We start from the raw sequence: 12,342 nt of genomic DNA, 5'->3' as shown, positions 1-12,342 counted from the left end.
GGCTCATCGCCAAAGTCAAAGGGCGTAATTTTGGGTGGAACTTGAGGGGGAAAATAAGTTGGCATGCAAGATTAGAACGAAATCATAATAATCTCTAATTACATTCAAATAACAGAAAGGAGCAAAGTGTAGCAACCATTCACAATCAATTCGGCGGAGAATTCGCTGCTTGCTGCCTTGTTCTTGGCCTTGCAGCTATAGTTGCCCGCGTGTCCAGCGTGCACAGAGTCTATGGTCAATACGCTGGTTCTTTTACCACCGCGCACAACAGCGATGCCCGAGGCAAAGCTAATGGGTTGTCCGTTAAACAACCACTCGATATCGATGGGCAAATCGCCGGAGGAAACCAAGCAATTAACCGAAACGGAGTCCTCAAAGTTAGCAGGGGCGTCACCAAAATCAAAGGGTGCTAGCTTGGGAGGAGCTGTGGATACATTACAGGGAAAACTTAAAAAAAATCGCAACTAAAAATAAAACTACAATACAGCCTTAAATAGTACAAAAAACTATCTCTATACCATTCACAATTAATTCGGTGGTATGATTGACAGCAGCCGCATGATTCTTGGCCAGGCAACTATATTTGCCAGCATGCCGAGCACTAACATTATCTATAGTCAACATGCTCGTTCTCTTGCCACCCTTCATAACCGTAATGCCCGAGTAAGAGCTGATGCCGTAGTCATTGAAGAGCCATTCAATATCAATGGGTAAATCCCCGCTAGAAATCAGGCAAGTGACCGACACAGAGTCCTCAACATTGGTGGGTTCATCTCCGAACGTGAAGGGTATGATTTTGGGAGGTACTTTAAAGGAAATGCAATAACTTAATAGTTTAAATCTACAGCAAAATCAACAAAAGTAAAATTTATTAATTATAACTTCAGTTCATTCCGAAAATACCATTCACAATTAGCTCTGTTGTGTAGTTGACGGCGGCAGCATGATTCTTGGCACGACAACTGTAAAGACCCGCATGACGAGCCTGCACATTATCGATGCCCAAGATGCTACTACGCTTGCCACCCTTAATAACAGAGATGCCCGAATAGGAACTGATGCCGTAGTCGTTGAAGAGCCACTCTATATCGATGGGCAGATCTCCACTTGAGATGAGACAAGTTACGGATACAGAGTCCTCCACATTTGTAGGCTCCTCTCCGAAAACAAAGGGCGTAATCTTAGGAGGAACTTTAAGTAAAATATGTGTGAGTGTGAAGGAGGAAAATAACTCAGAAATTAAATAATAAATAATTTAAACAAATGCGAATCTTATTCTGTGAATCTCTGGCGAGTACCGTTGACAATTAATTCCGCCGTATAATTAACAGCTGCCGCATGATTCTTGACCTTGCAGCTATATTTTCCCGCATGTCTCGCCTGCACATTATCGATGCCTAGGATGCTACTACGTTTGCCATTCTTGACAACTGAGATACCCGAATAGGAACTGATGCCGTAGTCATTGAAGAGCCACTCAATATCGATGGGGAGGTCTCCACTTGAGATGAGACAAGTTACGGACACAGAGTCCTCGACATTTGTGGGCTCTTCTCCAAAATCAAAGGGTGTTATCTTGGGTGGAACTTTAAGTGAAATGTATATGAGTGTATGGGAGGAAGTAAATAACTCGCAAATGAAATGATAAGTAATCTAGAAAAATGTCAAGCACTTGAAACTCTGGCGAGTACCGTTGACAATTAATTCCGTCGTATAATTAACAGCGGCCGCATGATTCTTAACCTTGCAGCTGTATTTCCCCGCATGTCTCGCCTGTACATTGTCGATGCTCAACATGCTGTTCCTTTTTCCCCCCTTGACCACATTGATGCCCGAGTAGGAACTGATGCCGTAGTCATTGAACAACCATTCGATATCAATCGGTAAATCGCCAGTTGAGATGAGACAAGTCACCGAAACCGAGTCCTCGACATTTACGGGCTCCTCCCCAAAGGTAAAAGGTGTGATTTTGGGCGGGGCTTAAATCATATTCAAACAATTACTAAATCAAAATATACTACAGCAAATAAAAGTCGCTGAAATTGTAAAGTTTAAAGGCGCGCGAATACCGTTGACAATCAGCTCGGTTGTGTGATTGACAGCTGCTGCTTGATTCTTGGCGCGACAAGTGTAGTTGCCCACATGGCTGGCGTGGACATTGTCGATGCTCAGCACGCTGTTGCGCTTGCCGCCCTTCATGACCATGATGCCCGAGTAGGAACTGATGCCATAGTGATTGAACAACCATTCGATGTCGATGGGCAAATCGCCAGTGGAAATCAGACAAGTCACTGAGACAGAATCCTCGACATTGGCGGGTTCATCGCCAAAGCTAAAGGGTGTTATTTTGGGTGGTACTGGGTGGGGTAAAAGGGCGAAGTCATAAGTTGAAAAATTAAACAAAAACTTAAAGGAGAACACTTAAAGATCTAAAAGTATTTTGTAAGTTGGCCAACCATTGACCACCAATGCAGCAGAGAACTCGCTGCTGGCCGCCTTGTTCCTCGCCTTGCAGCTGTAGTTCCCAGCGTGTCCGGCGTGTACAGAGTCAATGGTCAAGAGACTGGTTCGCTTGCCACCCCGCAGCACCGCAATGCCAGTGGCATAATTGACTGGAGCACCCTCAAACAACCATTCGATTTCAATGGGCAAGTCACCTGAGGTCACCAGGCAATTCACCGAAACTGAATCTTCAAAGTTCGCTGGCGCCTCGCCGAAATCAAAAGGCGCAATCTTAGGCGGTGCTGTGGAAGAATTGTTTGTGGTTGGAAGTGGAGTTGGAAATCATAATCAATAAAAGAAAAGATCACATATCACATGCAATGCCCCGTCATTCAGTTTGAGTACCATTCACAATCAACTCGGCTGTATACTCTGCGGAATCAGCATCGTTGCGTGCCTTGCACGTATAGTTGCCAGCGTGGCCACCATGCACGGAGTCAATGGTCAGAATGCTGGCCTTCTTCCCGCCCTTGACAATGGAAACGCCGTTGTACGGCTGGATGTGAGCACCGTTAAATAGCCAAGTGATGTCCATGGGTAAGTCACCCAGATAGATAAGACAGTTTACCGAAACGGACTCCTCGAAATTTATGGCGTGATCGCCAAAGTCAAAGTGCGCAATTTTGGGAGGGACTGGGATTTTATTGGGCGGGAATAGGAATCAAAATAATGAGCAGAAAATAAAAGAAAATTTAGCAAAGTACTCAAATGATGCTCTGTACCATTCACAACCAATTCGGCTGTGTAGTTGACCGAGGTAGCTCGATTGACGGCCACACAAGTGTAGTTGCCAGCATGATGATCGCGCACGAAATCAATCGACAAGGCGCTAATCTTTTTGCCCAACTTCACCATAGACACGTCGTACACATTCTCATTAATTTCACGTCCATTGAAGAGCCAAGCGAAGCTCACGGGAAAATCACCCGATGTAACCAAACACTGAACACTCGCCGATTCACCAAAGTTCGAGGGATCCTCGCCAAAGTCAAATGGCGAAATTTTGGGAGCAACTTGGAAGAGGAATTACAGGGTATTGAAAAATCATAAACAAAATCATATATAAAATTCTAGTTGTTGTACAAAAATGGAGAAATGCATTAACCATTAACTTTCAGTTCGGCCGTGTGGTTAACACGACCAGCGCGATTCTCGGCAATGCAGGAATAGTTGCCCGCATGCTTGGCCGAGACAGCCTCAATGGTCAGTTCGTTGATTCGTTTGCCACGCTTCGTGGTTAGTATTTCTAGATAATCCTCAAAGGGTTTGTCGTTCAGCGTCCACGTAATATTCACAGGCAAATCACCGCCCGATATTGTGCACTGAACATTCACAAATTCGCCATAGCTCATGGACTCATCGCCGAAAGAGAAGGCGCTAATGCGAGGCAAAGCTGGGGGGAATTAGAAAATAAATCAACACTTTTGCTCGATTCAACATTTTTATCAGCAACCAGCACACACAACACCTGAAAAGTTTTCTGTTAAAGGGACGGGAGAAACACAGCAAATAAGTAGTTGTAATCTTCGGCAAACCGAAGCCAAGTTAATGGGTATATTCAAGTCAGCAAGTCTACACAAAACTACAAAATGTTAATAACAAGAATTGCTACTGCTGGCTATAGATAGGAATACTCATAAACTGCGCGGCCACGCACCATTCACAATGAGCTCAGCTGAATGCTCAGCACGACCCGCTGAATTGCTGGCAATGCACGTATAATTGCCGGCGTGCTTTGCCTCGATGGCATCGATCATTAGATTGTGTATGCGCTGGCCACGTTTCTCCGTGAATATTTCCAGTTCCGGCAACAGCGGATGGCGATTCAATGTCCAGATGACCGACACTGGCAAATCACCGCCCGATATGGTGCAATGCACCGAGACGGGTTCCCCGAAATTCATGGGCTCATCGCCAAAGGAAAAGGGTGTTATCTTTGGAGGTACTGAGGAGGCAAGGCATTAAATTAAATAAACTCAAAGTAAGGTAAAAAATCATAGAGAAAATAGTGTATAGTATATAAGTTGTTTAACCATTGACAATCAAACGCGCCGAGTGCGCTGTTAAGCCCGCCTTGTTCTGGGCGTGGCAGGAATAGAAGCCCGCATGATGGGCGGCCACCGACTCAATGGACAAGACATTAATACGTTTGCCAATACGAGAGAACGAGATATCATGGTAACTATCGATGGTAGCATTATTCAACAGCCAGGTGACATTAATGGGCAGATCTCCGCCCAGAATGGTACATTGCACCGAGGCAGGTTCGCCATAGTTCAGCGGCTCCTCGCCAAAGTCAAAGGGTGCAATTTTTGGAGAGACTTAATCAGAGATGGATAGTTAGTTGTTGTAGAATTAGAATGTTTAAGATTAGTATCCAAACTAGGTTATGCAAAAGGCGCAAGTTAACTGCTTAAAGTTAGGCAACCACAACCACAATTCCTAAGCTAATCTTAATTTGACTCCAAGTACCATTCACTGTCAGGTTGACGCTGTAGCTGGTTGTGCCCGCCGCATTGCTGGCGATGCAAGTGTAGGTGCCCGTGTGGGCTGGACTGGCACTTTGGATGGACAACATGCTCGTCTTGCTGCTGATGCGATTCGTTCGCATCTGTGGCTGCAACTCATCGGAACTCGGATCCGTGTTGCTCGCCCGACGCTCAAAGCTCCAGTACACTTTAACGGGCCGATCGCCCTTTGGTATTTGACAGAACAAGTCAATCGAGTCGCCGGTGTTGATGTTGTCCTCAAATGCAAATGGCACTATCTGAGGTAATACTAGAATTGTGTGTGTTTTGGACATTGTGGATGGATTTGTGGTGGATTAAAATCATACATAGCGAGCACAGAAAGTAATAAATTCAAATGTGTGGGTGTTTTGTTAAAAATCTCGCAAACCATTCACTAGCAACTCGGCAGTGTAGCTAAAGTTGCCAGCTTTATTGCTGGCCACACAGCTGTAGTTGCCCGAGTGCACCGCCTTCACAGTATCGACGGTCAGCAGACTGATCCGTTCGCCAATTTTGCTGGCCATAACGCCCAGGTGCGGGAAGAGGGGCAAATCGTTGTGCGTCCATCGAATGCGCAGTGGCAAATCCCCCCTTGGCCACATGACAGGTCAACTGCACGCTGTCGCCTTCGTTTGCCTCGCCCTCAAAGCTAAAGGGAAATATGCTAGGCAGCACTATCAAAATGGGGAAGTTTGGGAATGGGAAACGAGGATGAAAAATGATACTTCCAAATAAATCATAACTTAAGTAAATCCAACTAGAAGTTGTCGAGCACCATTGACTTTCAGCTCGGCACTGTAGCTGCTTTCGCCCGCCGGATTGCGAGCCCTACACGTGTAGACACCCCGATGCTCGGCCGCAATGTAGTCAATATTCAGGGTGCTCGATTTGCTGGACATGCGACCAATTACCACATCCCAGTCGCCGCTAACCAACGTCTGATTGTTCAGCTCCCACGTAATATTGATGGGCAGATCACCCTTGATCACCGTACATTGTATGCCCATGGTCTCGCCGGAGTTGGAAGCCTCGTCGCCAAAGTCAAAGGGTCTTATTTGTGGGGGCACTTGAGTTTGGAGTTGGGAGTTTCAAATCATAAGCATAACAAAATAAAATAGTTACAAGGTTGAATTAATAGCGTGTCTTAACCATTCACAACGAGCTCGGCAGTTTGTTCCGCGCTGCCCGCCGCATTGCTAGCAATGCACTTGAAGAGCCCCCGATGATGGCCATTTATGGAATCAATGCTCAGAGAGCTGAGCTTGGGTGACATTTTGATAATTCTGATGCCCACATTCTCGTTGGTTATGGGCTGGCCATTCAGCGTCCAGTGCAATTGCAGCGGTGTGTCGCCCTTGAACACCATGCACTGTACGGCAGTGCTGTCGCCGTAGTTTGAGGGTTCGTCGCCAAAAACAAAGGGCATGACTTGGGGCGGGACTGTTGAGCGAATTAGGATGAAAGCAAAATTGTATACTATACTATAAATTGGAAAAACTCAAAAATAGGGAGAGAAACTTGTATATTCCACAATTCAGCGCTTTCAACATTAATTCAGCCCAGGTCACCGACAATTCAGCGATATGTTTCCTTAACAATAAATAATGTGTGACAACTTAAATAGAATTCAGCAAGGGTTATTGACAATTCAGCGCATGATTTCCTATCAGCAATTAATGTGTGACAACTTAGCATGGGTAATTGACCATTTGTTTTCTTGATTTTTTTTCATTGTATTAGAATTTAGAAGCCTTTCATATTATTGAGGAACCAGAACAGTGCTCTATATATATAATAAAACAGCTTGTTACCGCCAAGAACGCATCATTGCATAGCCATTCAGCAGCTTTAAATGCTATTCAGCAGTCTAAAACAGTGCAGTGTGCGCCAACAACAATTAAAATTAACAACAGCAATCACAACAATTCGTTTTAGTGCGACTTAAGCGAGATACACTAAAAGTATCAGTATTAGTTAGCTAACGTGCTGCACAAACCATTAACTTGCAATTCAGCAAGATGTTCGCTGCTCCCAGCTTCGTTTGTGGCTATACACTTGTAAACACCGCGATGATATGCGCTCAGCGAATCGATATTCAGCAAACTGGTTCTCTTATTCAGACGCATCAAACTAAAGCCATTTTCACCATTCACGATGGGCGCTGAATTGAGGGACCAGCGTATCTCCAAAGGTAAATCGCCCTTAGGCACCACACAATTGGCGCTGGCAATGTCGCCTACATCGGCCGCAGCCTCGCCAAAGCTGAAGGGCAACACTTGCGGCGGCACTTAAAGTGGTTACAAGTAATGGGTTTGTAAAATCATAAATCAAATGAATTCAACAACATAAAAATAATTGAAATGTATTGTGAAATAAATGTGTTTTAATGATCCTAGATGAATTCGCAGTCGGCACAAACCGTTCACATGTAATTCAGCACTATATTCAGCGCCGCCCGCTTTATTTGTGGCTATACACTTATACAGTCCACGATGACGTGCCTCCAGAGCGTCGATGCTCAGCGAACTGGTGCGTGGATTTAATCGCGACAACGAGAAGCTATGCTCCCCCCGTTATAATAGGCGCTGAGTTCAGAGTCCAACGTATCTCCATGGGCAAGTCACCTTTGGGCACCATGCAGAAGACACCCGCTATCTCCCCCGTATTTGCGGGCTCGGCACCAAAGTCGAAGGGTTGAATTTGTGGGGGCACTTAATGAAGGGGAACGGAAATAGGGACAACAAAAAAACCAAAATATAATTAAACAAATAAGTGTACAACATCTACGCTAAGTAAAGATTTCTCCAGTTCAGTGGACGAACCATTCACTTCCAGTGTGGCCACATATTCAGCATAACCCGCTGAATTATTCGCTATGCATTTATAGCTACCCCGATGGGCAGCCTCCAGGGAATCCACATTCAAAGAGCTTGTGCGCTTGTTTAGCCGCACAATAGTAAAGCCGAGCTCACCGTTGACTATAAGCGCGGAGTTTATGGTCCAATATATATCCAAGGGCAAATCACCTTTGGGTACCACACAATTTACACTGGCTACCTCACCACGATTCAAAGGTTCGTCGCCAAAGGAAAAGGGACTTATCTGTGGTGCAACTGGGTTTAAAAAGATAGGAGTTGGTATTCAGCTTGTTCTCTTCTTATTAAGCGTTCATCTCCAAGAGCTAATTTATCGTATATATTCAGCTCTACCTCTAAATTCAGTTATTTATCATGAACTTAATTTTCAGCAATTCAGCTGAATTTAATCTGCTTAAAATCATATTCAAATATCACACAATTTCTCTATACTTTACTAATTACATTTATTTTCCTATTGAGCACAAGTTATACTTCTAGTAAACAATTTCATCAGCTATTCAGCTTCTTCGCAAATAATATTCTTTTAATCAGCAGCACACACAATATGTAAAGTGGAATATTCTAACTCCAACTATCAATCCAATTTGAAGATAAGGTAAAGACTCCAATCCTTATACAACATCAACTCCATATACAAAAGAAGCACCGAATAAACCAGCAAAGTGTTAATAGAAAGCTACCAACATAGAGAAGGAAAGTCGCAGTAGAGTTAAAGCAGCTCAATAACCAACCATTCACTTGCAATTCGGCTGCAAATTTGGCTTCACCCGCCATATTTTGGGCAATGCAGCTGTAAACCCCACGATGTTTTGCCTCCAAGGCATCCACACTAAGGTAGCTAGTGCGACTATTCAGCTGCATGACAGTGAAACCATCCAATCCAGTTTCAATTACGGCATCATTTAAAGTCCAATGTATTTCCAATGGCAAATCCCCTTTGAGCACAACACAATTAATGCCCAGGACATCGCCCATGTTGAAAATCTCGCTGCCAAAGTTAAAAGGCAGGACAAGAGGTGGCACTAGGTGAATGATGTGGATGATGAGTGTGTACAAATAAAAAGCAATAAATAATAATAAACAAAATCATAAAGCAAAGAGAGCGATGTTAAATGCGCGAACCGTTGACTTTCAACTCAGATGTGGTAAAGCTAGATCCGGCCTTGTTCTCGGCAATGCACTTGAAGGTGCCGCGATGATTCTGTTCGACGGCGGCAATATTCAACACACTCGTCTTGGGCGACAGTTTCAGTATGGTGATGCCCTCCTCGCCATTGATAATGGGTCGCGAATTTAACGTCCACTTGATGGTAATGGGCACATCGCCCTTCTGCACCATGCATTGCACTCCGGCATTTTCGCCCGTATTTACGGGATCATCGCCAAACGAAAACGGCGCAATCGAAGGTGGCACTAACAAGGTGGTATCAAGGTTTGGATGAGGATTACAAAACAAATTACTAAACAAAAAAATAAACTACAAAAAAGATACTGATTGTGGAGCTTAACCATTCACAGCCAGCATGGCTGATTGTCGAGTCTCGCCAGCATTGTTGGTGGCTACGCAGGAATAATTCCCAGCATGACGAGCTCTCACGGACTCAATGCTGAGTACACTGATGCGCTGGCTATTGCGGGTGACAACGACACCATCGTTAGTGAAGACCCGCCCACCATTCTTGGTCCAAGCAATGTCAAGTGGCAGATCGCCCTTGTTGACCGTACAGTAAGCGGAGACCATGTCCAGCTCATTGATGCTCTCCTCCCCGAAATCAAAGGGCAACACTTGGGGCAGGACTGATAGGATGGTGGGATTTGTGATCAAGTAAAAGCAAAACAAAACACGAATTAGCTCAAAGTTTGGAGATTAACCATTCACGGCTAGCATTGCTGATTGCCTAGTGGCACCGGCATTGTTGGTGGCCACACAGGAATAATTCCCAGCATGACGAGCTCTCACTGATTCAATGCTGAGCACACTCAATCGCTGGCTATTGCGATTGACCAGCAGACCATCGTTGGTATAGAGACGTCCGCCATTCTTCGTCCAATAGATATCCACGGGCAGATCGCCCTTGTTGACGGTGCACGAGACTGAGACCATGTCCAACTCATTGATGCTTTCCTCCCCGAAATCAAATGCCACTATCTGAGGCAAGACTGTGGGTAGTTGAAGGAAAAGTGGCGGGACAACAACAAAAGCAAAGCAAACGATAAATAAAGAAGACTCAACAAATAGTAGAAAGAAAAACCCATTTAACCATTGACAGCCAATATGGCCCAATGTCTGGTCTCGCCGGCATTGTTGGTGGCCACACAGGAATAGTTCCCAGCATGTCGAGCGCGCACGGATTCAATGCTGAGCACGCTCATGCGTGTGCTGGTCTTGGTGACCACAATGCCATCGTTGGTATAGACACGACCGCCGTTCTTGGTCCAGGCCACATCGATGGGCAGATCACCCTTGTTGACCGTGCAGGAAGCCGAGACCATGTCCAGCTCATTGACGCTCTCCTCGCCAAAATCAAATGGCACTATCTGGGGCAGCACTGGGATATTAATGGGGATGTGGTTAAAATCAAAATGGAATAGACTGCAACTAAAACTGAGACATAAGCTGAGACTGAGACTGAGGTTTGGGAGTTGAACTCATCACCATTGACACGCAGCTCCGCTGTGTGGTAGACAATGCCCGCAGCATTGCGGGCCACGCACGTATAGTTGGCCATGTGGCGAGCGTGGACGGACTCAATGCTCAGCATGCTGATGCGCTGCGTGGTCTTGGTGATCAGTATGCCATCGTTGGACATGAGACGCGCCCCGCCCAATTTCGGCTCCGGCGCCGTGGTCCAGTAGACCTCGAGGGGCGTGTCGCCCTTGTTGATGGTGCAAGTGGCCGAGACCATTTCATTCATGTTAATGGTCTCCTCACCAAAGTCAAAGGGCACTATCTGTGGCGGTACTAAGCATATATCGAAAGCCACAATGAATCACAGAATTTAAACGAACGACCAACGTTGCAGGGATTTCGTTGCAGCTGAAAATTTACCCGCCCCAAGAGAATATAAAGAGGCGCCGCGTGGGCGACGCAATAAATGGAGCATTCAACTTACCCATGACTTGCACTTCCAGTGAACCACGTGCCGAATAACCTTCCTGATTCTTGGCCACACAGGTGTAAGTTGCCTGATCCGAATTGCGTTCCACGTTCTCGATGATTAAAGTTCCATTGGGGAAGACCTTCTGTTTGCGATTGATGGGCAGAGCACGATTATCTAAACAGAAATAAAATATTATAATAGAATAAAAAAAAAATTGTATATCAATTTGTTAATTAATATTAATATTTAAATTAATTTGAATTCTGTATCAATTACAAAGAAAAGACCACAGCTTGATCTTCTAAACTCACCACGCTCCCAGACAATAGAATCAATTGGATAACCAGCAACGGGGCAAGTGACCATCAGAGTTTCTCCTGCAACAATTGCCTTCTTTTCCATCTGACGAATGTAGGGCAGACCGTAGACATTCAGTTTAGCAGAGTGCTCAGCCACGCCAACTTTGCTCTTAGCAATGCACTTGTAGAGACCACCATCATTGGCATGCACCGAAGTAATGTTCAAATACGACACAACATCACCGTTGACAGTCACATATTGTCCGACTTGGAAGCGATCATTGTTAGCGATTTTCTTGCCATCGAGTTCCCAGGAGATTTCAGGTGTAGGATTGCCGCCAGCAACGCACTTGAGGAACACACTTGGTCCAGGTTCCATGGTCTCCTCTTGGAATGCCTGACGAATGACAGGAGGATCGAAGCGTCCGCCCAGCTTCAGTTCAGCACTTGCTTCGGCCGATTCCTGATCGTTGCGTACAAAACATTGATACATGCCCTTGTCCTCTTTCTTTACCGATTCAATGCGCAGCACTGGCTCACTGTGTCCCATCGCCTTGCCGTCCTTCATCCAGCTGACGGTCTTGATGGGATTACCGGTATATTGGCAGGTAAATACAGCTGGGCGTCCAAAGTCAATGGTCTGTGTTGGGGGATCAATCTTGGCCGAGAGAGGAGCAGTCACAGTCAGCACAGTCTCCACACTTTCTCCACCCACTGAATTGTTAACTACGCACAAATATTTGCCAGAATCCTCGACGACAGCGTCCTTGATGATGAGTGTGCCCGAAACCTGTTTAACGCGATCATTCAATACCACAGCTTGTTTGCGAGTGGTGCCTTCAATGAATTTGTACCATCTGCAACGAGAAGAAAGGGTTAATCGGTGCTCTATTGAGTCCCAAGTTGATTGGGGAGTCGAAGCGAAGACACAACAGGCAAATGACACTCCGTAGAAGGACTTTACTATATACTTACTCCAACTTCTTGTGGATTGGCTCTGAACTCTTTATACTTACCTCACTTCATTTGCTTATTGTGCGCAACACTTCGA

The 12,342-nt window shown here is 45.3% G+C and overlaps 1 protein-coding gene across 50 annotated transcripts in view; it reads right to left on the bottom strand.

Annotated features, from left to right (window-relative positions):
* Positions 1–12,342, bottom strand: part of LOC133841878 (cell adhesion molecule Dscam2) — a 75,788-nt gene that overhangs the window by 19,877 nt on the left and 43,569 nt on the right. For 23 of the 50 annotated variants that reach the window (XM_062274668.1, XM_062274672.1, XM_062274673.1 and 20 more), the window contains exons 7-9: positions 11,304–12,148; positions 11,005–11,166; positions 4,975–5,280 (exon numbers count right to left, since the gene is read on the bottom strand). In XM_062274668.1, the coding sequence (XP_062130652.1) occupies positions 4,975–5,280; positions 11,005–11,166; positions 11,304–12,148 (1,313 nt within the window). Of the gene's footprint in view, positions 1–136; positions 425–1,298; positions 1,587–3,224; positions 3,516–3,607; positions 3,896–4,159; positions 4,448–4,974; positions 5,281–7,008; positions 7,300–8,622; positions 8,914–9,013; positions 9,305–10,547; positions 10,854–11,004; positions 11,167–11,303; positions 12,149–12,342 lie in introns of all 50 variants that reach the window. The other 27 variants (XM_062274721.1, XM_062274709.1, XM_062274700.1 and 24 more) reach the window with 10 other exon arrangements.

This window comes from Drosophila sulfurigaster, chromosome 3, assembly GCF_023558435.1.
Source record: "Drosophila sulfurigaster albostrigata strain 15112-1811.04 chromosome 3, ASM2355843v2, whole genome shotgun sequence".
Taxonomy (NCBI): Eukaryota; Metazoa; Arthropoda; class Insecta; order Diptera; family Drosophilidae; genus Drosophila; species Drosophila sulfurigaster.
The sequence above is the reverse complement of the archived record's forward strand: the minus strand, read 5'-3'. Positions and strand labels throughout refer to the sequence as shown.